At 42.1% G+C, this 27,653-nt stretch overlaps 2 protein-coding genes across 2 annotated transcripts; both read left to right on the top strand.

Moving 5' to 3' along the window:
• The first annotated feature begins 839 nt into the window (after nucleotides 1-839).
• Nucleotides 840-2,936, top strand: npffl (neuropeptide FF-amide peptide precursor like). The gene is made up of 3 exons (XM_076024379.1): nucleotides 840-1,134; nucleotides 1,868-1,983; nucleotides 2,453-2,936. Exons 1-3 carry the CDS (start codon nucleotides 988-990, stop codon nucleotides 2,571-2,573), a joined length of 384 nt encoding a protein of 127 aa, XP_075880494.1. The 5' UTR covers nucleotides 840-987; the 3' UTR covers nucleotides 2,574-2,936.
• Nucleotides 2,937-7,315: 4,379 nt separating this feature from the next.
• On the top strand, nucleotides 7,316-25,875 carry LOC142887571 (protein phosphatase 1 regulatory subunit 1A-like). The gene is made up of 6 exons (XM_076025310.1): nucleotides 7,316-7,768; nucleotides 16,006-16,066; nucleotides 22,429-22,466; nucleotides 22,619-22,682; nucleotides 23,596-23,778; nucleotides 25,419-25,875. Exons 1-6 carry the CDS (start codon nucleotides 7,688-7,690, stop codon nucleotides 25,763-25,765), a joined length of 774 nt encoding a protein of 257 aa, XP_075881425.1. The 5' UTR covers nucleotides 7,316-7,687; the 3' UTR covers nucleotides 25,766-25,875.
• The last annotated feature ends 1,778 nt before the right edge of the window (nucleotides 25,876-27,653 follow it).

Here is a 27,653-nt window from a genome sequence, read left to right as displayed (position 1 = left end):
AGCAACACATTTTTTTTTGTTGTTGTTGCTTCCTCACCTTCGTAATAGGACGTCAGGTCCTGGAGAAGAAATAGCTGTTCACCCCACAGTGTAACCGCAATTATCTGTGTTACGTTCCAGACTTTTTAAGTTCTATTCTAACACAGACACACAAACCCACGAAACAACTTTTTCTCAAATTGCATTTGTGCTACTGTTTACAAAACAGTGGAACATTTGGCCTTGTACTAAATGATCCCCAGGTGTAGGCAATGAGTCGTGCAGGAAACACACAGTGGACAGTGTTTGAGTCTCCAAGGAAAATACTTAAACAAACCACCAATACGGTCACAAACAGATTGTTTTTTTTTTTGTGCAAAAATTGTTGCTGCCTCGTTATTCTGTTTAACTTTATGTAGTCCTGCATTTTCTTTTTTTCTCCATCTTGTAAATGATGCATGTAATGGTCTTGTCTGGGCTGGCGTTGAGTCATAAAGCGGGTGTTGGCGTCGTCACATATTGCCTCCTCGTATATTTTGGACCACTGGACGATAGGGACTGTTGCATCAGTCCATTTACAGGGATTTATCTGTTTAATAACTGGGGGAGTTGTGTTGCACTGCCCTAAGGGCCACATAATAACGTACTCTGACGCTCAGTCATCACTAATGCCCTGATCCCACTAAATGGACCTGGTTAAGTCTCATATTAGTGGCCAGCCCTTCCTTTATCCTGTCCCTCATCTCCCCACGTACAGTAGCATCCTTCTCCGCATCTCCAGGGGCTTTTCTTCCGGCTGCAAGGTGTATATAAGGCCAAGCAAGGATGTCGCTTCCACTGAAATTCGCCTGGCCGCTGCACCAACAGGACCTTCATCCACACACAGGACCGGCCCTGCATCCTTTTTTCACCTCCCACCAGAACCAAACCTTCCTGGGACAACTGGTGCAGCTTGGACATCAGTCTTGACCTTCTTTTGCTGCCTGACCTCCTCCTCAGTTCCACGCCATGGACACAGCGACACAGGTGACACTTTTGGTTCTGGTTGTGGCGATGGCTGGCGTCAGCCAGGCTCTTCACATCCAAGGCAACCTGGACAAAGACGACATCCTGCTCGGCTCGGAGGAGAACATGCCCGACAGTTTGCTGGGGCTGGTGAGACGCAAATATTCCCAAATCAGTTTAAACTCTCCATCGTGTACCTTATGTTAGATTGTCATGTTTTTTTTTCTTCCCCAAACAGAGTTGAATTGTGATTTTTTTTTTTTGGCAGTACGCCACAAGAAAGCGACCGTCCGTATTTTCAAAGGTGTTTTTCACTTTCTCGCAGAAGTGTTAAAATTGGATTGGGGCTCCTATCGTATCAATAGAATCGGACAAAATTAAATTTCAAGTTGCGTACCTTGTCATGTAGCAGGATAAACGAATTCTGAGCTCTGCAGAGAGACAGAAGGATCGTGGTGATTCAACCCACTGGGGAAAATGTCAGGCTTTTTCCTACTGGTGTGCAGAGGAATACAGAGCAGCGTTTCCACATTGCATAAAAATGAGCAATGGATGCGTACTTATCAGACAGACAATGAATTTTTCTTTGCTTGTGTGCACTGACATAGCTCGAGGTCTCTTGACACAGCAGGATTAATTGGAGCCCCCGAGTTTCTGCTGCACCTCAAAACCAAGGCAGTCACAGATCTGGCTGCTCAGAAGATATTTTTGTGTCTGGTTTTTCCTCCAAAGAAAAACAAAATAAATGCAGTAAAGCTCATTAACAACAAGCTTCAAATGTATCATATTTTAAAGAAGACGTGCCTTTCGGACACTTTGCGTTGCGGCGTTGAGTCAAAAACAATCTTTGAATGTCGTTTGTGTGCCTGTTGTCGTGCTCTAGGAGAGCGACACCGTGGACAACAGCATCGACGAACGCCTGCTGAACGCCGCACTGAGAGCTCTGCTGCTCGGATCACAGAGAGAGACCAGGAACTCCGTCCTTCATCAGCCACAGAGGTCAGTGGTGATTTCATTACGCAGGCAAAAAGCGACAAGAACCATCAGCCTCTAGGATGAATCTTGTCATGGTGTGTTTAGGTTGGAGGGATTTTCAGAAAAACAAAACAAAAAAAAAAAAAAAACTTGATTTATTACAAATTGTATGGTGAAAAAAATGTGATGATCGACAATTTAAAAAAAGTCAAAAATAAAGTAAGGTAACTCATGAGAAAGGAATTAACACATCGACCTCTTTCTTATGGAAAAAGATGCAATAAGGTTTTTGGTACTAAAACGCAGCCTCCACTTTGGAAGTAGGTTGGAACTTGTTTTTTCCATTCCTATTTCCGATCTGCCACATAAAGGTATAGATTAGCAAACGTGCACTATTTCCGGCTATCCATGTGAAAAATGAAAATGTATTTCATTGTTGTGTTTCTTGTAATTGCATCAGCCTCCCTCTGCCTTCGTCTCTGATTCCTCGCAGGTTTGGTCGCAACTCCAGGGGTCAGGTGATGTCCGAGGATCAGATGCACAACAACGAGTGGGAGGCCGCCCCCGGTCAGATCTGGAGTATGGCTGGGCCTCAGAGATTCGGCAAGAAATAATATCCTCGCAACGCTGTCCTGGCATTGAGCTAAGAAGCAGGCGGCTCAGGACCGATACAATATAAATAAATATATGCAGATATGAATCTGAAATGTACATTTTTAAAAACAATTTCCCAGCTAATGAGGCCTTATTTGACGCTCCGTGTTAAGATAAAGGGGATATGAGCTTGTTGATTTTATTTTCAGTCCTCCATCTGACTTAGACCGGCACAGAGCATGGCAGAAAGTGCCTCACAATGTTTTCTGAGCCAACTCTACAGTCCAGACAGGATAATCATTCAGGATCACATGTGTTTGCAGGAAACCAGTTGCTACAAGTACCTGTTGTCCTTGTGTTTTCTGGGTCAAATAAAACACCTTTCAGCTTGAGTTGTGTGTGCAGTCATCAGCATTTCAACTGGAGACACAGCATAATTTACAAGATCAGGTGCTGAGTATAAAGATCAAGTCAAAGCTGATATGATGAGTAAAGCTAAAAAAAAAAAATCTTAAAAAAAAACAATGAACATTAAAACCAACAAACAAAAAAACAAGATAATTGTTTAATGCACAATGAGTTAAAATTGACAAGTTATCCTAACCTGCATTTCTTCACAATTATTGTGAAAAAAATCATCATGTGAAATTGTGATCACTTCCATCTTCAAACGACGGCCCACAGCCAGGATGACGTGCCAATGTTTTGTCCTCTAATCATCTTGTGTAAAATATTGTGTAGCTCTGGCTTACAGAGAAGCGGCTGTTTGGTTTTGTGTGTGCCGACTTTACAGGCCACCTGGGGAGGCAGCGTGCGGTAAGCCTCAGCACTAATTAAAACAGAGCAACACGCAATTACTCGACGCCTTCATGGTTTCCGCTGCCAATTACTGTGAAGGAGAGAGCGTCAATCCCTCTTAGCGAGGGTCTTTTATTAGCCTGACCTCCCCTTCCTCTTTATGAGCCCAGAAGACAAAATGAGGAATAACTAGATTGGAGGCAGTTTTAGAGGTCAGTGATAACCTCAGTCAGTGTGATTTGTTTTATTGCCTTCACTTTCAGAAAACATGTTGTGAGAGGTCTGAAAGTGTCAAAATTGTCATAATAAACGGTGAAGTACAAGTACAAAAAATAAAATTATGATTCATATTAGATGGACATTAGTTTGCTAAGGGACAATATTCTGGAAAATGGCAACAAAGATTCAGATTCCGAAAAATAGTTTATTCATCCGTGAGGGGAAATTAAGGGTGCAAAGGGTGGCACACTAAGGACTTACATGCAACAAAAAAGAAGATATGATAAAACAGTGGCAAGTTAAAATAGGTAATAAAGGTGCAGTGATGTCCATATATGAGATGTATACATTAGATTATGTACAGTGGCAGCCCTTGTGCCAATAACAGTGCAATAGTTGTTGTGGTAGTAGTACAACAGTAATAGATGACTATAATGATTCTTATTCTTTGTGTATGTGGTACACATACACAAAGAATATCTAGGATAAAGACAAAAAAAAAAGCCCAGTGGCCATTTGTGGTATTGCAACGTGTTGAAGATACAATGAAGACTAATCTTAGTGTTCATTTTCAGTATAATCATTTTCATAGTATACATTTTTTCCCACATGGTGTAATGATACAACTCAACGTCAGTTTATAAACCAGCTTTAATAGGCAGTTCTGCTTACTGGTTACTTGCTCGACCTCTGTACTAAAGAGGTAAAAAAAGAAGCAAAACACAACCAAACAAAACACAAGAAATATATTTTTTTGTGTTGCTGTCATGAAATGCATGCAGCAAAATATTTAGGACCTGTGTTAAAACAAGAAGGATATTCTGTTGGATGAGGCCTGTTGTCCTAACTCCATTTGAATAATAGACTGTTTGCCCAAAAGGATCACTGTTGCTGGCTAACGTTAAAGCTTTCAACTTTGATGTTTTGCCCAAGGGATCGTCCATTCCCTGTCTGAGACAAACTCACTTCCTGTTTTAATGGTTAAGCATTGATGTCTGTGGATAAACTGCACCAAGTCTGATAAGAATGGCATCGGATTTGAAAATTTGCTCTTTTATGGGACACCAATAAAATTTGTGTGTGACATTCTGCGCGTGTTCAGAACCTCCAAAGGACTATTACAATGACTACCACCACTAATAATTCTAGCAATTTAAAAACGGTCGTTTGATGCTTTCAGTGCTCGGACCCTAGTAATTCAACAAAATCAGCCCGAAAACAAAATAAATGCCCTCCCAAAGGTAAAGTAAATCCTTAATCCTCCATAAGTAGTTAGGTTTTTAAGTTTGATGACCTTTCAACCACAACCCTCACAATTAAGTGAGGATTATGGTCTTTACTGCAGGATAACAAATAACATTATTACACTGAAAAAAAAAAAATCTCTTCCGCCAGTTAATTGTATAACCAGTGAGTAGACAAAAATATTTAGTGTAATTTAGGAAATGGGCTGGAGAGATTACAGGTTCTCAGGTGAATAGAAGTGAATATCATCTGCATACAGGACAATTCAAGATTCCCCATATCAGGGCGACTCCTTATTCATTTTGCCAAGTGTTTTTTTTTTTTTTTCTTCATCATTAATTTGTCAAATGCAAATCCAAACTCTAATCTGACAGTGGAGCCCTTTGTAATTATACACTTTTGTTACAAGCCTTTGTCAAAATACAACCCTTAGAAAAGATATTTTTAATCATGTTTGGAGACACATTCATCTTGAAAATACTCCAAAGGAAGCCCCGGCTGCCAGGACATATAAGAGTGCATACTTAAAACTAACAAACAAAATGGTATATAAAGAATGAGGTAAAGACACACGTGGAGACAAAAGACAAAGGTACGGGATGGGGCGGGGGGATTACTAATGACGACACGACTGTAGCCTCTGATCTGACAGCTAAGTAAAAAAAAAGAAAAGAAAAGAGATACTGCTCATCTGAATTTCATGAGTCTGCAGGGGTTCAGAAAAAGGCTCTATGTGTTCCGCAATTATAACAGGGCACGGGAAGAGACAGACAGCTCGAGACCAAACACACAAAAAAAATCTGAGATATATATCCTTTCATTTTAAATCAATTTATATCAGCAGTATGCTGGGCTCTTCCTGACAAAACCTGACAAGGCAGCCATGTGTGGCCATGACACAGCGCAGCCTGTCCCACACATCAACCGATAATAGCTAGAGAGTGATTTATAGAGTGAAGCATGCAGATACTTTACTTTTAGTTTGTGCCCTTCAGGGAGATTTTGCCAAAAATGTCTATAATGGCTTGTGTGGGGGTTATGTTCGGTGTTCACAGTGCTCACATAAAAACTGGAGCAATCTGCTGGAGTGTTTTACACGCGGCGGTGGGCTTCCCCCTGCTCACGCAGAGACCGGGCTGAAGCGGACAAAGGGAGAGTGGAGGGATGGCGACATGTTTCATCACTTTTACTCCTTTCCCGTCAGCCACTACAAACATCAAAGATTGTGAAGGAAACTACGGTTCCAGCTGTTGACGCCAGTGCGGCATACGGTCACACCCACTTTGATGACGCAGACAATTCGGTGTTGGTTCGCAGTCCCAGCGTCTGATTACAGCTACTAGGTGTAAATGTCTGCGGATGAATATTCGAGGATATTAGATAGTTGAGCTGTCCTTGTTTGGATCGAATGCCGTCATGAAATATCGATACTTTAGTTTATGAACAAAAAAATGGAACAGACGGAGAGAGGAACGGAAATCGTGTTGTTTCATCCGAGAAAGTAACAAAGGAAGCTTGATTGACGCGTCAAAAATGCTACTTGAACTGTCAATAAGCTGATGCAAAGAATATTGTCTTTGGAATGTTTGGGCAGTATTTTTCAGTTTTTTGCTGCCACTAAGAATTGAGAATTAAGAAAATAATTGGGGATTATAAGAAGAAGAAGAAGGAGAAGAAAAAGAAGAAGACCTTTATTGATCCCATAGTGGGGAAATTTTAATTATTACAGCAGCAAAACTGTATATAACTGCTGTAATTCTGCTGAAGCTATAATGTATCCATAAAGATCTTCTCTTTTACTTAATATCGGATCAGAATGGAAATCACTGCTATTTCCTTATCTCACCTCTGAACATAGAACTATACAGAAATAAAATCCTCATGAAACAGTATTTAAGTAGAGAAAGAAAATAAAAAGGAAATACATCACCCCAGACACCCTCTCAAAAACATTCACAACCAGCCAGTCACACACATGTAAAACAAATGTGAAGCGCCACGGCATTTATGTGGAGCTCGGCTGCAGGTGTTGGGTGTCAGTGCCCAGCCGACGTGTGATGTAACTGAGAGGCGATCGATTGGCTGGCCGGGCCACTGCGAGGACAAGGCCGGTCACTGAGGCGGCCAGATCACAACTTCTCTTCCAAGTGTCTGTAAATATACAGCAAACACACACATATGAGACGTAAGGCGGCCCCCGTGCAAAGGTTTCTCTGCTTGCAGCTGTAAGTTATAACACAGGAACAAGGAAAAACTTGAACCTGCACCCCCTCCCAAAAAAAAGAAGAACAGGCAGAGTGAAAGATGTTGATGTCATCCCCTCTCTCCCATCTGTGCACCGGCTGCTGCAGAGCACATCCTCGCCTCGGACGCATCCAATGCAGGCGGAAAGAGCCGTGACAAGAGGGCGGGACCGGCGCAAGAGGCAGTCGGGCACAGCCAATGGGAGGGAAGGAGAGGTGTTCCCAGCCCAGAATGCCCTTGCCTCAGTGCGGAGAGCTGGGAGAGAGGAAGCCGGAGCTGAGACAGCAGCAGGTGCTGAGGAGAGAGAAGGGAGAGCAGGGTAGAGCTGAACCAACGGTGCCAAGATAAAAAAAAAAAAAAAGAAGAAGAAGAAGAAGCAAGCTAGTGCATCAGGGAGTGTTTTGTTGAAGCGATAAAAGAGCAGGAAGTAATCTAAAAGACACTACTACACAGCTTTAGATTTTTTTTTTGTTGAGCTGGTGCTCACTTCTTTTCATGCCCGGCCACGCTCACTGAGCTCCTCTTCCTCCGTCTTTCCCACACGGATTCTAATCTCGTGGATCATCTCCTCCTTCTGCTCTTTTTTTTTCCTCGTCCTGTATCCCCCTCTTTGACAGACAGCGCCACCATGGAAACCGGGAGCCCCAGGAAGATACAGTTCACTGTCCCCCTGCTGGACACCCACCTGGACCCAGAGGCAGCCGAGCAGGTAAGTGGTCAAAGAAAGGAGGATGATGAAGGATCTTTATGGTCAGTGGAAGTTATTGGGGTTTTGGGATTCTTTAGGATTCCTATTTAGATTTTTTTTTTTTTTTTTTTTTTTTTTTTTTAAACTCAACTTTTTAAAAAAAAAAAAAAATCTTTTAAAAAGTCAATGCTGATTGTTGTATATCCAAAAACCTCAAGACAACTGAGAGAGTAGCCGGTGCCTGCCGCCTCCAGCGAAATATAAGCACTTTGCTCAACCCACATCTTTAGGTTGCCTGTTACTGCCCCCAAACCAATTAACAAGCTGTCTCTTGTCAAAATGCGGCATCCAAGGCCATTGTGATGAATTTAGAATTGATTTTTACCGCCTCCGCTGGCAGTGTTGCGGGCTCTCCGACACACAGCAGCCTCAGCAGGAGCATTGCATTGTGCCTCTGTGGGGGCTGCCGTTCTCTTTCTTCTTTTTTGTTGACTGCCTGCCTGCACGTTCTGTACAGCTGAGAGATACAAGTAGTTCCTGGTATCAGAAGATAAGGCAAACCCAGCCGCAGACACTTTTATGATAACGCGGCACGACACAAAAGAAATTAGATTACATTTCTTCAGTTTTTTTTTTTTTTTTAAACAAACAAACAATTGAGGTGACTTTTTTTTCCCACATCTTTAGCAAAACTGCAAAAGTGCAAATAAAGGAGGGGTTGGGAGGGGGGGGATTTGTGTGACTTTGCAGCATAAAGTGTAGAGATGTGTCCCACTTTCTGCTGAATATAACATGAACAGGACTGTTCATTCATAATGTATGAGCCTGGAGTAAAAGCGGCAAAGATATGTGAGCGTACCTCCCTCCCTCCGTCTTCCTGCTGCCCACCCTTCTGCACAACTGCCCAGACCTCTAGAGGGGAGTGTGTTTATGTTAATGTTAGCCTCACAATACTAGGACGTTTTATTAGATGACACAGGGTGTCAGATGAAAGTCCTGCTGGGAATAAGGCGACTGAAAAGGTTAGTGAGTGATCATGTTGTAGACATTGTGGAAATTTGTACACGGCCCTGAATAATCGGATCGTATCCGTCTTGAATTTGACGGACATTTTGAATTTACTTTTGTTTTTCTTGTTTTAACTCTAACATGAATGAACATTTTCATTATTTAGAATACCTTTTTTTAGACTTGCAAAGTTAATGTATTTATTATTCATTCTGGTGCTATAACAGTAAGCAAAGATAACGTTAATTAATTGGCTTTCAGTTATTTTCAGATATTTCTTTGTGTCTGATTTGATCTCACATCTTTATAATACCAGCTTTGATTGTAAATCAATCAGTAAATACATGTAACCTGTACTACACAATGCAATGTAACACATGCACCCTTGCTGTGAACCTCTGTATTACGAAGTGATGGCCTCTGGTAGTTTGAGAGAAGGAAGCCATTTAATAACAATCATCTCATACCATCTTATATTAGCGTCGGTGCGGCCAACAGTAGCTACTACTGATTACATCTCCACTGTAATTATGATCTCACCTGAAGCAGGCACACTCTTAGTTAAAGACAGCTCGGCTGTCAGTCAGTGTCAGGTGACCAGAGTATCAGATAACGAGCCTCGGCTTTTAACCCGCGACTAATTACTCATGATCAACGATAAGCTCCTCATTCTGGAAGGGCGCCCTCTCATTGGCTGTCCCCATAATGAACCTCTGGCCTTTTTATCGACGGCAGGGTCCGCACTGTGATTGCATGACATTTCCCCTCGCCGTGGCGTCACAGTGCCTTTCTGTGGTCCCGCACACTGCTGCCGCCCCACTCAAGGGGGCTGTGTGCTTTAAAATAATGAGTCAGGGGAAAGTTGCATCACCTGAGGTTGCCTGACATTTCAGATCAGCAAATGTGTCACGCACCAAAGGAAACCTGGGAGAGTGTGTGACGAGGAAAAGGGATGACAAAGGAGGCTTTGACGCCAGCGAAAGGGCAAATATATTTTATGGTGTCATCATTTTCAAAGCTTGTTCGCCTTTGAGAGGTTTGACGCAGGGAGCGTGTAAGGATTACCAGTGACGGCTTACTCCGCATTCTATAGATGCCATTGTAACCACGGCAATGAATGCCTCCGGCAGGTACTCCTGATTGTTGCTGGGTTGTGAAGGACAGTATTTAGTGTGTAGCAAATATAGGGATTAAGATCTGGGAGCGTCCTGGCCTGGTAGTAAAATCATTTTGCGCTGACTCAATAAAAAACGAATTAAGCTCGTCTGACAGTGAAGAGATCATTTTTGATATTGTGGTGCATGTCTCTTGCCAATTTTAGTCCAGCGGTAGTTCAGAATAACTCTGTCACTACAGTAACTGCTGCCATGAGGACCATTAAATGGATGGTGCAGTATGTGGAGGACCCAGATGTGAATGCTGATGATGGGGTTTTAATTCTAAACACTTGGTTGGACCGATCCTGAGATTCAGCCTCAGCAGCTGCTCAGGTTTTTTTGTTCAATTATTCAAATTCCATGTTTTATTTAGCGGCGTCCGCTCGTCCATAATTCACTGGTTTGGATTTTCTTGATGGGTTATAAGTGCTTGAATCCCACTGTAGGTCTTCGCCGGATTCTTAAATAGGTGAGTGGCGGCACATGAGGGAATGCTGGGTGTCTGTAAATTAGTAAATGGGTCAGTGAATTATAAAAGACGGTGGTCTAGACCCGCTCGACATGTAACGTGTCGTAAGACGGCTTCTGTCATGATTTATGCTCGAATTCTGCACAGGATGTTACTCCTTCAACTCTGACCTGCTATATTCCTTCTATGAAAGGCAACCAGTTTGTTAATCATTCCTTTTAAAGTTTCAGAAATAAATATTAAAAAAAATTATATTTAAAAAAAAAAAAAAAAAAAAAAAAAAAGCTAAAATAATACACTCATAATGTAGGAGTATAATACAGGACACAGGAGTTGCCAGTGAAGTATTCTTTTCTCATTTTTATAATATTAATCCAATCAAATAATCCAGAATAATAATTCTGATTGGTGCAAGTGTCAGTTATTGAAGACAGTTTATTGCATTTTCACTGACATACATCATTTTTGTCTCATATTTTTTTTTTGAATAACAGGGATATTTAGGAGACCTGAACGGTAGACTTGCAAGACCTGCGAATTCTGAAGTCATTGTGACAGGTTGCAGTTTTGAGCACCTTTCAAGAAGACAAGTCATGGTCCAACAATTTGTTCCAAACAGAACCTGTCAAACAGCGGGATACGTTTCCAGAGTGTCGCCACGACAACTCTCTGTTGTCATGTCAGGCTAATAAAATGCAGTTTTCACCTCAGTGTTCCACAGTAGATAAACATGACACCAGAAGTGAGAAAGGCACATTTTGAAACCGGTAAGCATATGAAGGGGTAGGCAGAAATTCATTCTAAGTCACCATGTTGCTCCACGAAGTAGAGAAAAACAGTCTGCTCTCCTTGACCCTCTTGCTTGTGTCTGGGAATCTGCATCTGCTGTCTGCATTTATTTTACCACAATATTGATCCCAGGATTTGACTTGGCATGCTGAACACCTTATGCTTACTTTCCCTTCTGCACGCTGGCTGCTTAAGTTGAATACAAGTGAAATTCAGTTAGACTTGGCAGACACTGAAGAAAGGTTGGAGATTTTAATGTCAATAAGAGTGGTTGCATCTTGGCCCATTGCCTTTGTAGTGTGTGTGTGTGTGTGTGTGTGTGTGTGTGTGTGTGTGTGTGTGTGTGTGTGTCCTCGTCTCTGTCTCTGTTTTTCAGTGCACTATGAATGTTCCCTCCGGGGGGCTTCTCCCATGGTCCAGTAATCTCTGCCACCTGACACCCACCAGCACAGTAAATCTGTCCGTGTGGAGAATTAATGTCAGCTGGAACATCCTCCCTGAGGTCTGACCCTTAAAACAACAACAGTGCACTCACTCATCTTCTTATCCACGCGCGGTCAGATAACGTTGTGAGACACTCATCTGAACTTCATAGTTGTGCTTTTTCTTCTTTTTTTTTTTTTGCCAGCGCAAGTGGAAGTGGTTCCCAGTGTTTTTGGATTATGTAAAACCATTTATTTCCTGCAGTAGCATATCTTTACAATACATAAAATACAGCAATCTTATTCTTACTAATATGTCTGAATTTTTCTATTCATGCTGTAAGACCAATAGCTCTATATTGGAATCAGGTATCACTGGAAGAGGACAAATACTGGAGACTGAGAGGCTGGAGACACTGATTTACACAACTTTGGCAAAGTGAATACTGCATTATATTGCAGTAAGTATGTGACCTTTTCCTTAGATCTTCTTTTTGCATGTTTAAACTTTTCTGACTTTGGACATGTGACACAAATGGACTGACAGTTTAACAAACTATGGATGCTTTATAAGAAAATGTACATCTGTGCGAGGACAGACTTTTATATCCCTTCTAGTTTCTGGCATGACCTTGTTCAGAATCGTATACCACCGTACCACAAACGAGGTTTTACATTAGACTTTGGTGCAAGAAAGAAATCTAAGCACTGCCCCCTCAGCTCCATATTGTAATTAAGCTTACTAATTTAGTCCGTGGTGCTCAGAAAGTCTCTAAGGGAACAGAGAAAGTTGCATAAAAATCTATTTATAGAAAAAACCCAACTTGCATTCAAAATGGAATCCTTTCTATGCTTACATGACAAAGAGCGGGCAAGATGGCATGAGAGAGAATAATCTGAAAGAAAGGTAGACGATTGGAAAAAGAAAGCAAAAGTTAATTAGCTCAGTTTTTTTTTTTTTTTGAGGTCGTTTCCTTCAGAGCCAACGTGGGACTACTCAGAATCTCCACCGGTTTAGAAATGCTGAGCGCAAGAGACAAATGTAGTCATTTTTCAAACGGCCAAATTAAGGATGATCCCATGAATCCTTGTCTGTGTTAAAGCCTTTTTTTCTGACTTCAAAAGAGCCAATGGAAACACGGCCTTTTGTAACCTTGAGATCCAGAGGACTTTCCTTCACTGTGTGAATTCTGTGTTCGTTTCAAAAGAAAGTGCATGAAAGCACACTGTTCTCCTGAAGGTCACAAGAAAAGTGTCGTGTGTAGTTGGAGCGATTGATGCTCTTGCCAAAAATGGATCAGACAAGGAGGTTTCTTCAGTTACATTTTTTTTTTATTTTTTTTTTAGCATTTAATCTTGTGTCTCCACTAGTTTGGATGGAGAGCAGCAATCACTGCTGCTCCCCATCCAGCACACACTCACTTGGACAGACGGAACAACATTGTACGAAGGCTGTTCCTGGAATTTAGTTCAGCATTTAACACAATCGTCCCCCAACACCATTCAGAACTCTGTCAATTTGGACTGAAAACCTCCCTCTCTGTAGCTGGGTGTTGGACTTCCTAACAGAGAGGCCACAGTATGTGCAGCAACACCTCAAGGACTATCACACTGAACACAGGAGCACCCCAGCTCATACACCCTCCTAAACATCCCCCACTGACCATCAATGGTGCTGCTGTGGAGAGGGTAAGCAGCACTAAGTTTCTTGGGATGTATATTTCTGAGGACCTCTCCTGGACTATCAACACCAGATCACTGGCTAAGAAGGCCCAGGAACGCCTCTACTTTCTGCGCAAGCTGAAGAAAGCAAGCATTTCACCCCCACAATTTCACAATGGTGCTCTTTTTTCTTTTTTTTTTACCAGGGCACCATTGTGAGTGTCACTGGCTGCATCACTGTGTAGCATGGTGGCAGCACGGACACATACCGTAAGTCACTTGAGTACATAGTGAACACAGCCAGTAGGATCATTGGAGCACCTCTGCCCTCCATCACGGACATATTCACCACACGTCTCACCCGCAGAGCCATCAGCACTGCGAAGGACACCTTCCACACCACACACTCATACGGCAGCCTTCTGCCTGAAGGCAGAAGGCACCAAAGCCTCCGGGCCTGCACCACAATGCTTGCAAACAGCTCTGTCCATCAAATGGTCAGGATGCTGAACACTTTGCATTTTGTGTATGTAACTACCACCTGTTTACATCTGCACTGTCACTTTTGCTTTTTCGTATTTGCATTACTCACTTCATTGAATGTTGTCTGTTGCATTTTGGTCTATTTCTTGTCTATATACTGTATATCTGTCCATTTTTTTCTAAATTCATGAGAGCAGAGAAACGACACTTCAACCTTCTCTTTGTGTCCTGTACAAGTTGACAATAAAATTAACCTTGAACCTTGATTCCATGAAGTGTTTCTGGGACCAGATAAATAGAACAGCACCATCCACAGTAGGTGTCTCGCTTGACTTGTCCCCACACAGAGGCCCGCGCAGCTCTTTTTGTCGGCCCACCCATCACTTTTAAAAGTGACTTGCTCGTTGTTGTTGTGTGTGAGTGACACAGCTGCATTTTAATTAGGCCCTGTGTTGAAAGGCAGACCTCAGGGTTTTGATGGGCGAGTCTGTCCAGTTAGCAGTGAGTGAAGCATCGGCAGTTTGTTCTGCAGTGGGGTGAGGAGAATAACAATGACCTTCGCCATAATTCGCCATTCTACAAAGCCACGGCCGGTCGTGCTTTAAAGTTTGGAAGCGGTAATTTTTCTTTTTTCCGGCACGGGAAATTAACATTGACATGGACAAAGATACATATAAATGGGTTTTAAGTGAGCTTGTTTTATTTGGGGTCCACATAAACATAAGCAATGTATAAATATTCCAGCTTTTCCATCCATTTTCTATCACCGCTTCTTTGCATTCAGGGCTGCTGGAGTCAGTCGTATTGAGGGAGGGGTTACTCCACACTTGTACTCGCACCGAATTCAGAGTTGCCAATACACCTCATGTGCACGTCTTTGTAGTGTAGGAAGAAGCTGGAGTAGCTGGAAAGAACCCACGCAGACACAGAGAGAACGTCCAAATCCTCACAGACAGGTCAAGGAATAGAACCCACAACCTTCTTGCCTGCTATGAGACCACAGGCTCTCCCTCTCTCCTATTTGTACATACACTTATATTCTTACCAAGAAGCCTTTACAAAAAAAAATTCATATGAAGTCTGCAAGATGGTAATTTTCAATCAAAACAGAAGTTCCACACATAATATACATATTAACATGGGTATAGTGAATTTTGCACTACCAACCAGGCCTTTGATGGTGTTTAGAATCCACGATCTGGCTGGTGTGTATGCATCTGATTATAAAGTAAGTGTATCACTGACCTGATTCCCAGGATTACATCAAAGGCAGAAATGCCTCGCGCAGAGGTTGTGTAGAATAGCTGACGTGCTTTAGAAGTTCTAAAATCTGAGTAAAAAAAAAAAAAAAAAGGTAAGAAAAAAAGAAATGGAAAAGGAAAGAAGCGCTTGTGGAATCACAGAGTGCATCTTCTCATTTCGAGTGCCTTGCTGTGATTCTCGGGGCAGCACAAAGGGAACCTCTTCAACTTTGAATAAACCATCAAGACGGCTGCTGAAGCTGCTCGCTTCTGATTTTGCTCTCATTATCTCTGCGCTTCAGTCTCCACAACCCAGACAGTGCAGATCTCTAAATGCTCAGGCAAATGTATCCGTGAGGGAGTGATCGTCAGCATAGATAGGAAGCAACAGAATATGTGAAGAGAAGCGCTTTAGCTGTTGAACAACAAATTTGACTTTTCCCCGGACTTCTTGTTCAGCAGAGCCAAATAGCTCCAACATGTGTTTATATTGATGATATTTTATATTTGCTCAGACTCCCTCTTTTGCCTGATTCAAACTGTAGTCGATGGTGCTTTGAGAATGTGGCTGTTTACTGCAGCCTAGCACAGCCTAATCAATGCAATCAATCAATGCAATGTACATATTTTTGCACCACTGTACATTTGTGTGACTGCCACCCCGAAGCCTCTTTCTCATTTCCTTTCAAGTTTACTGGCTTGTTCACTCACCACAGTTCCATTAAAGTAGATAGCCTGAGGATGGAGTCCCCTTCATCCCCTCAACACACACACACACACACACACACACACACACACACACACGCACCCCTCTTTGACATGAAGTGTACAGTGACCAAATTGAAAGTATGTCTGTGTAATTGGTTGCCACTTGGCGCAGAGACAACAGACTGGAGTCCCTTTACGACACTTGGATTTACTGCTTTGTTTGCATTGGAGTGATCCAGTGAAACATGCTTGACCTCGCCGCCTGACTGAGGGTTCTGTTTATGCTTGGCCGCTCATGAACCTGTGTCCCTCGTTTCAGATCCGAAGACGTCGGCCCACGCCAGCCACTCTGGTTGCATCCAGCGACCAGTCTTCACCTGGTAAGACACTCCATCACTTTCAGGACAAGTTTGCGTTTTCTTTTTAAATATCACTTGCAACGTCATTGGTTTTACAATCCAAAGTATTTACGTCAGCCTTCTGCATGTTTACACATGTTGAGATGAAGAGCTTTGTTGGTGAAATCTGAGGACACCAACATCAAATCTTAGCACATCACACCAGGTATCACTCCAGCTATGATGCCAGTCAAGCAGTTTTAAAAGGTGCACTAGGATTGATCATTCTTTGACTTCAGTGATACAAGATTTATCTGTACTGTGCTTGATCGATACTGTAGATGGATGCCTCCACAGTGACTGCACCATGTATTAAAAACTTTTCTTTTTCAAAAAAAGAAAGAAATTCCCATTGTCTGCTATCTCATTGCTGGCAAATCATTTTAAACCAACTTAAAAATCAACTTAATCTGATGTGCTATGCACTAATTTAGTTCTGCCCTCAGTTTCAATCAAGCTTATATGAAAATTGTCATAAACTATAATACCTGACACCGTTTTTGAGCAAATCCAATTCCGTGTTGATCTGCAGTTCAAGCACAAACACAAAATAAAAAAAATATATATATTGAAATGAAACTCAATGTAGCATTATTTTTTTCCTCCTTCTGTTGGTTAATCAGGAACGATGCAGGTAATTAATCCCCACATGCCAACGCATTCCTACAGCCTCAGCATTCGTCACAGACATTTCTATTTTACCTTTTGATTGCTGTGACGCTGAGTCTCAACCCCATTTTGCGGCAAATTAACGTGCTGATTGGAGAGCAGCGAAACACCAGGCCGGTTGCATCCTCGCGCGGGAGCACGACGATCAAACACAGCTGCACTCCTTGAGGTTTATTTTGTTTGATGACTCACCATTTTCCCCCAACCGCTGCTTCTGCTGCGCTTCGCTCGTCCAACTTTCTGCTATGACCCTGCGCTGAGATAAAATGTGTGCTTCGAATACAAAGTAGAATGGATTCAAGTTTTGTCTTTTTTTTTCCTGTTGAAGGGGATTATTATTACTTTGCAAGAATTCATGCGTGGTTGAATAACAGCAGGGACCGCCACTGTTTTGTTGTTTTGCGTCAAAGCATTTCCTCACGCGAAGAATTTAACAGCTGCCTTTGTGGCCACGTCTAATTAAAAACGTGCGGCTGTGATCAGTTGTTGGCGTCTGGTGTGTTGGTGCAGCGGTATCAGCGTTTGATTCGGTAATTGGAGGCTGAGTGTGTGAAGTGTCGCCGAGTCATCCTTGATCTCTGAATGAAAGGGTGGCGGGGATCTTCAGCTATCTCGCTGTTGCAGAGACCAAATGAGAGAAAAGGAAAATGAAATGAGGAATTCATTGAGTTCAAACGGCATCTGTGAGTGGGCGGAAAGAGAATATGCAATAATGGCTTAAACAAACAGAATCTATGTTATTTAATTTGGATTTTTTTTAAATTAATGAACAGAAGAAAAGAGGTAACATATGCTGTTTTGGGGGGAGCTGCAGGAGATCACTTCCAAAAATTCACTCTTTTTCTTTATTAATATGATAATTGGTCTTTATTTTTTTGCAGCAGTGTCTTCCTCACAGCTGGACAGTCGGTCTGTTACCTCGATGTCTATGCCACAAACCTGTTCATTTTGTTCTCCCTAAGGTGGCTTGTGGAGCAAATCACCTTGATGAAGAGCAAAACAAGCAGCTCATACACACAATGGCATGAACAATGTTTTTGACAGGAAATCACATGATATATTATTATAGATTGATAATAATGATTTCACAATAATTAGATTATATATATATATGAATATATCATCTAATTTTCTGCAGCGCCCCCTGGCTTTTTTAGCTTGCAGGGTTAATGTAGATGGAAGGCCAACCTATGTAGAAAAACTTATCATATAACATACAAGTAACATACATGATACATTTTGCTGTGTTTGCTTCAGAGTGGGGGCAAGGCGGGTCTCAAAATGTGCTTATCACACGTGTATTAATAGCTACCGTGTACATTTCTGTAAATCTGTTACATTCCCTCAGGAATAAACATTACTAGCTCATTAAAAACAGGTCCTCCTCAGAGGTCACTCAATATCCTGATCGATCGTCCGACTGTATGAAGCAGCCTCTTCCTCATCCGAGCTGCAACACTGGATGGAAAAGAAAGAAGGCACTCCAAGCTGTGTGACTTTTTTAACGTTGATTTTTTTTTTTTCCCAATTCCATGCCGCCAGTATGTGTGAGTGTCCTTAATATGAGACATCGGGAGAAAGACAGTTGCGTTGGGAGCAGGTTCAAGAGCACAGGAGCAGCAGGGGGTCTGGCTGAAGACGCAACAGCGGGAAGGGACACAACTAGAGGCCACGTTGGTTGGTGCGTCTGTGAGTGAGTGCACTGTGCTTGGCGAGGAGGGGGATGGGATGGAGTTGATATGATGATGATGAGGAGGAGGAGGAGAGGATGAGCTGTGCTGCTGCAGTAATGGGGTGCCCAACATCTGACAGAGAGCCACACTGCATTCAGCAGATTGCTCTGCCAGTCGCGCCGTGACCTCCATGCCAGCCTCAGCCAGGGACATTAGAACGATAGCAGCCTTCATTACCAGAATGCAAAAAACAATTTGAGCCTGATTGCGGGGATGCAATGGATTCATTATGGATGAAAATATTTTTATTAGCCAGTAGCAGCGAGGAGTCACGTTGCAAAATCACTCCAATTCCGTTTTGCTTGAACGATCTGGAAAAGCCGAAACGGTGGACTTTGTCACTTCCGTAGCTAACTAGATAGCTAATGTATCCCTGACTAATGGCGGCAGACTTGGATCAGGTGCTAACAACGTGGTTTGTGTTTAATTTGTGCCTATTTCTGACTTTCTGGAAACAATGGGTCATTTAAAGACAACAGAAGACCAAGAACGAGTGACAAGTGGGTATTTTCTGACAAATCATGACTTCATCATGATTTGTCAGAAAATACCCAAGACAGCGGCTAAATTGCCTTGCTCTCAACTGGCAGCATGCTTGGCTTTAAAAAAAATTTGTCTACACAATGGTGGAAATTACCAAGCCCAGATCCGATCTAAATTTTACCTCATTGTCACCATAGAAACACCCACCCCTGCATGACAGAAAGGAGAAAAACAGCGAGGGCTGTTCTTTGGAACAGCTTTTGGCAAGGAACTGAGCAAGACAAGAATCCTGCTCTACTTGGAGAGCTGTGACACGAGCTGGCTGGTTGCCTCATCAGGCTGTTCCTCACCAGGAGACTCACCTTTTGTTCGGACCTCTATCTCCACTGATTCCTGATTATGTGAGATAGCAGTAAGCAGTGAAATAGAGGCAGATAGAATATGAAAGCCATGCCTTTATCAGGATTTCATGGGGATTTCGAGCACTAAGACCAAGGTGATCGAGATGTTGTCATGAATTCAGTCTGAATATGTTATATCTGAACTTTGCTTATGCTAGAGTCTATCCCAGCTGTCATCAGGCAAAGGTAGAGTTACACTGTGGACAAGTCACCAACTTATGACTTTGGTTACTCTTTCCTGCTGTCTTATTTGTTTTCAAACAGTTTCAGTGTCTTCTCTGCTAACATCCTCTTAATCATTTCCCATTTCCCGTTCTATATCATGGATTGTAGTTATCTGTAACGCTGATGTGCATGTTGCATGGAGACCCATTTGATTCAATTGGACCGAGCTAATGGTCAAGATAGAATTCCGTTTCCACACTTCAGGGCAATGACAATTGATAAACCTAATCAGCTGCTTAACCAGACAGAAACCACAACTGTGTTTCATCAAAATATATTATATTAAAAAAATAAAAGCTTGACCAGTCTGATTCCTTAAATTCAGAAATGGCATAAGAAACACCTGGAAAAAAAGGGCCAAATAGTCCACAAGTTGACCTCCTTCTTTTTTTATATAAGCAGGGATAGAATTCAGCAGCTTGGCTGAACAGAAAAAGCTGTGACTCCTCACTGTTACAAGAGTTTTTGTCAGACAGACGTTCAGTGAAGAGCTCCAGCGATCTTCTCATCTTTCTATTCTCGAGCCTTTCTCTCTCAGTGTGCAGCAGATGGACTGACTGCACACACAAACCCATCCAATTTCAGCTGCAGTGCGAAAAAACCTGACTGTGACCTCAGTCATTTCCAGCTCCGTCTACCACAACTTAGTATCACACAGACCCTTTATGAACTCAGCAACAATGTGGGAGATTTTGTTTTAATTCTAACCTTATAACATATCTGCTTCAATGTGCTGCCTTATGGAGATTACATGACAAAATGCCCTATATAGTTCCATGAAAAAACTTGAAACAATGAAAATCAAAAAAATATATATAAAAAAGTTAAATTCTGAAAGTTCAGTAACTTTATTCCATGAAATATGTTGCAGTCCATAGTGCAACCATTAACTTTTAAAGTAATGTAAATACTGAGATGTTTCAATTTTTATTTTGGTTCCACCTTTATTATGCCATTTTTGGGCCACGTACTTAAATACAATTGTGACAGTCCTTTGCAGTATATCAAATTACAGATATTCTTCTGCTCAGTTTTGCCCTAGTTTGACAGCTGCTGGAGATGAAACGATCAATGAGCGACAGCACATGACTGGCTCGTTTTCCTGGAATTGATTTGAAACTAAATCCATGAGGGCTCTATGTGACCTCCAGCCCGAGAATAGCACTTGTTCCAACCATATCAGCGAACATACATCGAACATTTAAAAATCTGTTTTATTGCATGCAATTGTATGTGTGCATTTGTTAATGTATATATATTCACATGAAATGAAAGAAGTAGAGTAGAAATCAATGGTTTTTAAAAGACAGTGCTTTCTTCTGAATATCATACGTGCACGCACGCGCTCACTACCTTCTTATTGCCTCGGGATGGATGGGTTGCCAAGCAACAACATGGTGTCCTAGAAAAAAAGTTCCTTGGATACAAACTCGTAGTATTTGGGGCCCACGTCCTCAGTATCGATCACAGCAGATGGTTTTACTGTAAAAGCGTTGACAGAGTCGTGTTTCACGTATCCACAACAATAGCGCCTCCCTGTATCCCGTAGGAGTCGCATGAACGTCACATGATCGCATCATGTGTCAAAGACAACAAATTCAGCCCTTTCAGTGTGTTTTGGTGGCGAGCTGTGAGTTGTGTTGAAATGATTTGTAATCAGAACAAAATCATCTACATCATAAGTCAAAATCGCCGGGAAGATACATATTTGTTTCATACCGAATGTTGAACTGTCTTGGTCTACGTTAGAAGTTTATTAAAATAAAATCACTGTTATTGCTGTTAATTACTGCCTGCGGCAGTGTTGCTCCCCGAAGGTCTTTGGATAAACAGTGCTGATCTGCCGACATGCAGGGATGGAAAAGAAAGCCAATGACGGACCACATGTTATATATTGAAAACCTCAGCATGTTTTGCATTGTTTTACGGAGAAATTAGTTAAACCAGCATGTCACCATTGGATGAAAAAGAAGAAGCTCATTGGTTCCACAGCCAGTCAGTAGGATGTGGCTTGTTGTGGAAAAGAGCGAAGATGCCGATGCAGGAATACTGGGATAATAAGTAATTTAATGAACAAACAATAAAAAGGGGATCGGAGCTCCGAGGCACAAAACACAGTAAAATGGGAGTGCGAGTGCGAGGAGGAAAGGAGGAAGAAGGTCTCTTATACACTGGACTGGGAGGGGAACAGATAAGGAAGGGAAGAAGAGGAAAACAAAGCACAGAGAATCAGCACAAGCTGACACATTTACAGCCTCCTCTGGTGGACCACGAGGAGAATGTCTCGAGAAGGTTATACTATGAAACGAACAGATTACACGTGCTACTAGTGATCATATGACACAGAATACAACATAATAAAGAATGACCCAAGAATACATATTTCCCATTACAGGCTCACTCCACATGCACACGTATAGCTTGCAGGGCTTTTTTTTGTTTCTTTCCATTGTAAATATGGCTTACTTTTTGGTTTTTGGAATGCTAACTTGATAGCACATTAGCATTGATGATGTTTGCTGTGAAAGTTGGCCAAAACATGTAATTTGGGCTTACTTACATTTTGAACCAATAAATATGGAATACAGTGGTATACAAAAACCTGCTGTATTTCATAACTAAAAGGCCTTTCATATTCAAAATGTTAGCTTTTCGTCAAGCTAACCTTATTCAAGCAACAAGAACATACGATATATAGTAGGGACGGCTTCAGTAAATAACACAGGACAAAGGTTTTGGAAGAAAATGTAATCTCTGTAAAATACACAGAGCTCCTCTGCTTATCATGTATTGTGTTCAGCATACAACTGATAATATTTTTTATTTTGTTTAGAAATAGATGAAGATCGTCTACCCAACCAACTGTACAAGGTAATCAAATTTAAGTCAAATATGATTACACAAAGAGAAATGTAATTGTGTTTTCCCTTTTTTATAATAACAGGCTGTAATTACATAAAGCCAGTCTTTTCTCCATCTCACATCTCCTCCTCCGGTTGATCTGCCATGTTGTTGTTTTACAGGCAGCCTTACTGAACTCCCCTCGGCAAAGGCGGAAAGGACAGAAAGGAACGCCGACGATGAAAGGTAGCGTCACTCCTGGGGCTTGTCAGCAGTGTCAGACACTGACATTCTTTGCTTCAGGTCACAGGTGAAGCAACACTAGCGCTGGGCATCCTTTTAAAAGAGAAGCAGTCACACTTCTGGACCGACATTATTAAATGTAGGTCTTGAACTGAAGAGGGAGCCACTTGACTAAGATTCATTTCTTCATTGTTGTATTTGATTTAACTCAAATAATTGTGATAATTATTATGTTTTTTAAATATATTTGGTGAGTTTACTGACAGTTGAAGTACACATCACGGACAGAACGCAATAGTGACCTAATGTGGAAAAATACAATGAAAAAAAAAGAAATAAAAATCTATTATTACCAACTGAACACAACATTATTTGGACATTAAAAAAAGATATGAAGAGACGATGAGTGAATGTTGGTGGCAGGATTCTCAATTGGTTCCACACATTTATATAATGAGAATTTTCTTGGAGGAAGCCCACACAGTATTAAGTGAGCTTTAAATCCCTTCAAGCAGGAGATTAAGGGCAATAAAACTGTGACTGAAGGAGGTTGAGGAAGACAACTGAACAACTTAATCACATCCTCACTCGGATGTGCCTTTACCTCTCCTCATTCCAAACATTATTCGCTATGTTCCTTTTTAGTGATGCCTGTCTTGTCGAATCCCAGGCCTTCATCACACCACTTTTCTCCCATTGGTTCCCTTCACATCACACCACTCTCCCCTCTCCCCCGTCCTGGTTCTCTCTCAAATTCCCCAGTGACTTCCATCCTTTTCCTCCACTCTTTCCCGCTTCTCTCTCTCTCCGTGCACCTGTTCCCATTTTTCTCCCACCGTTCAAAGCTTTAAACGTCTTTAACTCGTGATCTTTCCCTCTGTCTCTCTTCTCTTTCTTCACCTGAACTCCTCCCAAGAGCTGCAGTTCCTGGTGGAGCACCACCTGTACAGGCAGCAGCAGGGAGCCGGGGACGAGTGTTCCTCGGAGAGCTGCCTGTCGGACCGGCCCAGCCCCGACTCGTTTCCCACTGGGGAGGAGCTGCCACACGATGATGAGGCCACTGCCGAGGCCATTGAGAAGCTGCGCTGCCAAATGGAGGGTATGTTTGTTCCAGATGACGGAAAAAATGGTTTTAGATGCGGTTTGGCTTTTTTGCCATGTCATGCGCATAATCCTGCCAAATTTGAAAAAAAAAACATGGTGTGCATTCCCAAAACATCCTGTTCTGAAAGTCTGATAAAAGTCTGGAAAAACCCAAACACTCGCTACATTGTGCAGGAATTAAAAACACTGAAAACACAGTTTGGCTTCTGCAATGTCAAATTTCACAAACTGTACCTTTAAGCAAGTAAGCAAGTAAAGATCTTAGTAAATATTTTATTTCATGTCGCGCATACTATAGTTTCTTGATTTATTCTAAAGACGCTAGCGCTACATCGAAGGTAAATTCCTTCTTCTTTTTTTTTTCCTTTTTTTTTTTTTTAACCAATTTCAGTGGTATAGACTCGAAAAAACTTGAAACATCCCATCTATCTAAGTTCAATTGACTCGATCAGCTCCGCCCCAATATCCCCTAAAAAGCACAGTTTGCATTTTCTGGAATTCCTACGAAACCAGATAGGACGGCTAACAGGAAGAGGATGCAACTTTCGCCGTACTTCCTGAGTACCGTTTTCAGCACCAACCTTAGCAAACGTTCCTTTAATGAAAACACTCATCCAGATCATGCCGGCGCCCTGGCGCACGGCCCACGCTCACTTCACCTGCCAAATGTCTCACGTGTGAGGGCAGAATGCAGAGGCTAGCATAGAATCACTCGACTAAATGGCCACCCAGTATCGCACTCTGTCCACACATTTACTAATTGCTCTCGCTAATGCATCATGTGCCGACAAGGTTGCTGGTTGCTCGTGGTGAAAAATAACTTCAATTTACGTCAACACAGTTATTTACGGCGTAGAAGCAGATTTTACGTTGGCAAGTGGGCTGCTGATGCACTGCAAACTAGCCTGTTAGGCGAGGTGGGAAAAGCACAGAGCATGCTGGGAGAAACCAATCAATGGACATTAACACCGATCCTGCAGAGAAAGGCCTTCAATGCGTCTGCAGTCGCTGATTGTTGGCAAGAAGTGGTCAAGTCCTATTCTCTTAATAAAACGACCGCTTTAATTGATCTGGAAAAAAAATAGAGACAAATACTTATATGTATATGAAAAGTCAAGCTGATTGTGTTGTAATATGACTCATTATTGTGTAGGTTGGGGAGTCGTGCTATAAAAATTCCATTACTTAACCTTCGTCCAAAAAGCCAGCCATCCACTGTGATTATTACTGTATTACTGTATACTGAATTCATCACTTACTGTGAATATTTTACGACATGTACTGTAAAAATAACATCTGGTGTTCTGTTACCCATTGATTGAGACATTTGGTCCGACACAGCACAGCAAAGGGCATCTTTACTGATTGATTCCAACAACAACAGATAGTCATCTTAATATGTGAAAAACATATTTGGTTATCTATGCTAGTCCTCCTTTGGGCTCCTTTGTGCGGGGAAGTCCCATGAAATCCCTTCATCCATCTGGTGAGGTGACTGTGAGTATGACACCTTATGGGTGGCAGTTGTTTTTTTGCTGCCAGAGCGTTTGTACGAGCGCAGCTCTTGATGACAGAGATTACATAAAGTGCATTTACCCTCCCTGCTCCTGCTCCTCTGTCCTTCCCCACCTGCAGAGTTCTCCAGGGAAAGTCTATTAGAGGCCCAAGGTGGACTGGAGTGTCCCCTCTCCAAGGAGAAAGAGGAACGTTCCAACGCTGCCGGCGCGGCGGATCCGTCATCGTCATCGCCCTCCTCGTCATCGTCGCAACAGCAGCAGCAGCAGCAGCACACAAACGCAGGTACTCCGGAGTCAAAAGCGCTTTCGCACGAACCCGCCGTCCTCATGGGAGCCGTCGTCATCCGTTCGCCAGGCAGCGTTTATTTAGACGCGGTAAATCGTTCCGCACCCTCGGCCGGCTTTTCCTGCCTTCATGGGACCCTGGTAAACATCTGCAGCGTCGCTTTGATCCTGGCTTCATAGAACAGAAATCTCAGGGGAGGCAGCTCCGTATGAAAGGGCCGAGAGTGGTTTTGCGAGGAGGGTGGAGGGGGCGGAGAAAAATACTGCGGTTGTTGCGTCTTCGTGCGCTTTTGCATTCGGATTCATTTGAAGCAGGCTGTAACGCAGAGCTTCGACTGCCAGTTACCAACGCTTTTCAGACAAACTAGGACCCGTGTCTCTTCATTTTAGATGGATTTATCAGTCAAGGGTAAACAGGGAGGTGATTTTGGATGCTGATCAAAGGGTTTGTCTCCTCTGTCCCTGTCCGTGCTGTGCAGACACAAAAGAGGCCGCCGCGTCCGGCGCGAGTCAGTTGTCGGAGAAGACAGAGAAGTGCGGCCAGCAGAAGGAGAAGTAGAGACGTCCAACGCAGTGCTGAGCCGGCCCGACACAAAGACCGAAGATTGTCTCTGCAGATCCATACCCAATAAACAGCAGGGCGGCAGCGTTCCCCCACAGTCAGGTTTTAGAAATGAATAATAATTAAAAAAAAAAAAATCCTGAGAAAGATCCTGTGCAGAGGGACGGCAATCTATTGATGCCATTTTTCTTTTCCTTTTCCGAACTAAATTAGCGTTGTGCTACCGATAAATCAGGCTGCCCAGTTGATTACCCAGACGGTCATGGTTACGACCAGGAACTTCGAGACTCACATACGTTAATTCCTCCTTTTTATGTTCAAAGGCAACCAACGCAAGCCTCCTTCAGCGGGTTTCGGTCATCAATTATGTGCCGTGACTGTAATGATATTTCATCCTAGCAATAAAAAAATGTAGGTTTACCTCACTGGTAGCTGAAACTGGAAGTAATGGATGCAATTATTTCGCTCCAGGAAGTTGTCGCTGAGTCAATAAGCAGTGCGTCTACCTGCACGGCGATTCTTCATCAGCGATGGAGTACAACGTAGAAAAACACCCGGTCATTCATTTATAATGTAAACAACACTAAAATCATTGGTAACTCATGCAATTTGCTTTAGCATTAAAGTGTTGCTTTAAGCTGATGGTTCAAATGACATTACATGCGTCACCTTTTAAACACAGTATTGAAAATCAAGGAAAATGAGAAAACATAAATAAATAAATAAATAAATAGACTTAAAATACCAAAATAAATCCATTCTCTGCAATTTTGCTTCATTATTCTTTGCAATCCAAAGAGAATAAAGAGAAAAATGAAAATATTTTTTTTTGTTTTACTTTAGATTCCTTGATTCCAAATATTTTTTGCGTGCAGCCCACTGCATTTCCAATCCAAACTGCATTAGATTTCTTTAAACATGCAGTGACCAGACAAACCTGTGAGATGGTTTTGAAAAAAATAAAATAAAACATGCAAACAATTGGTGTGAAAGTATTTCAGTGAATTTAATCCACATTATTTAAACCTTCACATTTCAGGCTATGTGAAATCATCCATATATTCCACAATTTATATTCTCTGAGCTATCAAATAATTCATTTCTCATGTCCAAAAAGAAAAAGAAAGAAAGATCATGTTGTGCCCTGCACCTTATCTTTGCAACATGCCGACACCAGAGCTCAGGCTGGATGGCTAATTAGCCACCAAGCTAACACACTAGAAACATCCTGGAAACACAGCTGTTGACTCTTTAGTATCTACAACAGTCCGTCACATGAAGTGGACGACACCGCAAGTTGCTTTCCTGTTGAACAAATACGGAAACACTTTGAAGCACTGGATTTGTCTCCACTGGACATTTACCCTTGTTTATTACTGCTTAATAATAACAATAACTCATTACTATCATTTGATACCAGTATAATTTAGCACTTAGAGTTGCTTTTATTACGCCTGTAAATTTCCAGTCATAATTATTTGTGATCAAGACTTTACCAATCATCAT

This window comes from Nelusetta ayraudi, unplaced genomic scaffold (assembly GCF_046127955.1).
Source record: "Nelusetta ayraudi isolate G7.1 ecotype Tasmania unplaced genomic scaffold, CSIRO-AGI_Nayr_v1 ptg000017l, whole genome shotgun sequence".
In the NCBI taxonomy this organism is placed as follows: domain Eukaryota; kingdom Metazoa; phylum Chordata; class Actinopteri; order Tetraodontiformes; family Monacanthidae; genus Nelusetta; species Nelusetta ayraudi.
The sequence above is the reverse complement of the archived record's forward strand: the minus strand, read 5'-3'. Positions and strand labels throughout refer to the sequence as shown.

What these genes read in the sequence shown, in the direction of transcription:
- LOC142887571 (XM_076025310.1), top strand. Translation starts at nt 7,688, where the DNA reads ATGGAAACCGGGAGCCCCAGGAAGATACAGTTCACTGTCCCCCTGCTG. An exon ending in AGGAACGCCGACGATGAAAG is followed by an intron (nt 22,683 to 23,595) that starts GTAGCGTCACTC and finishes ACTCCTCCCAAG; the next exon opens with AGCTGCAGTTCCTGGTGGAG. An exon ending in GCTGCGCTGCCAAATGGAGG is followed by an intron (nt 23,779 to 25,418) that starts GTATGTTTGTTC and finishes CCCCACCTGCAG; the next exon opens with AGTTCTCCAGGGAAAGTCTA.
- npffl (XM_076024379.1), top strand. Translation starts at nt 988, where the DNA reads ATGGACACAGCGACACAGGTGACACTTTTGGTTCTGGTTGTGGCGATG. An exon ending in CCGACAGTTTGCTGGGGCTG is followed by an intron (nt 1,135 to 1,867) that starts GTGAGACGCAAA and finishes GTCGTGCTCTAG; the next exon opens with GAGAGCGACACCGTGGACAA. An exon ending in GTCCTTCATCAGCCACAGAG is followed by an intron (nt 1,984 to 2,452) that starts GTCAGTGGTGAT and finishes GATTCCTCGCAG; the next exon opens with GTTTGGTCGCAACTCCAGGG.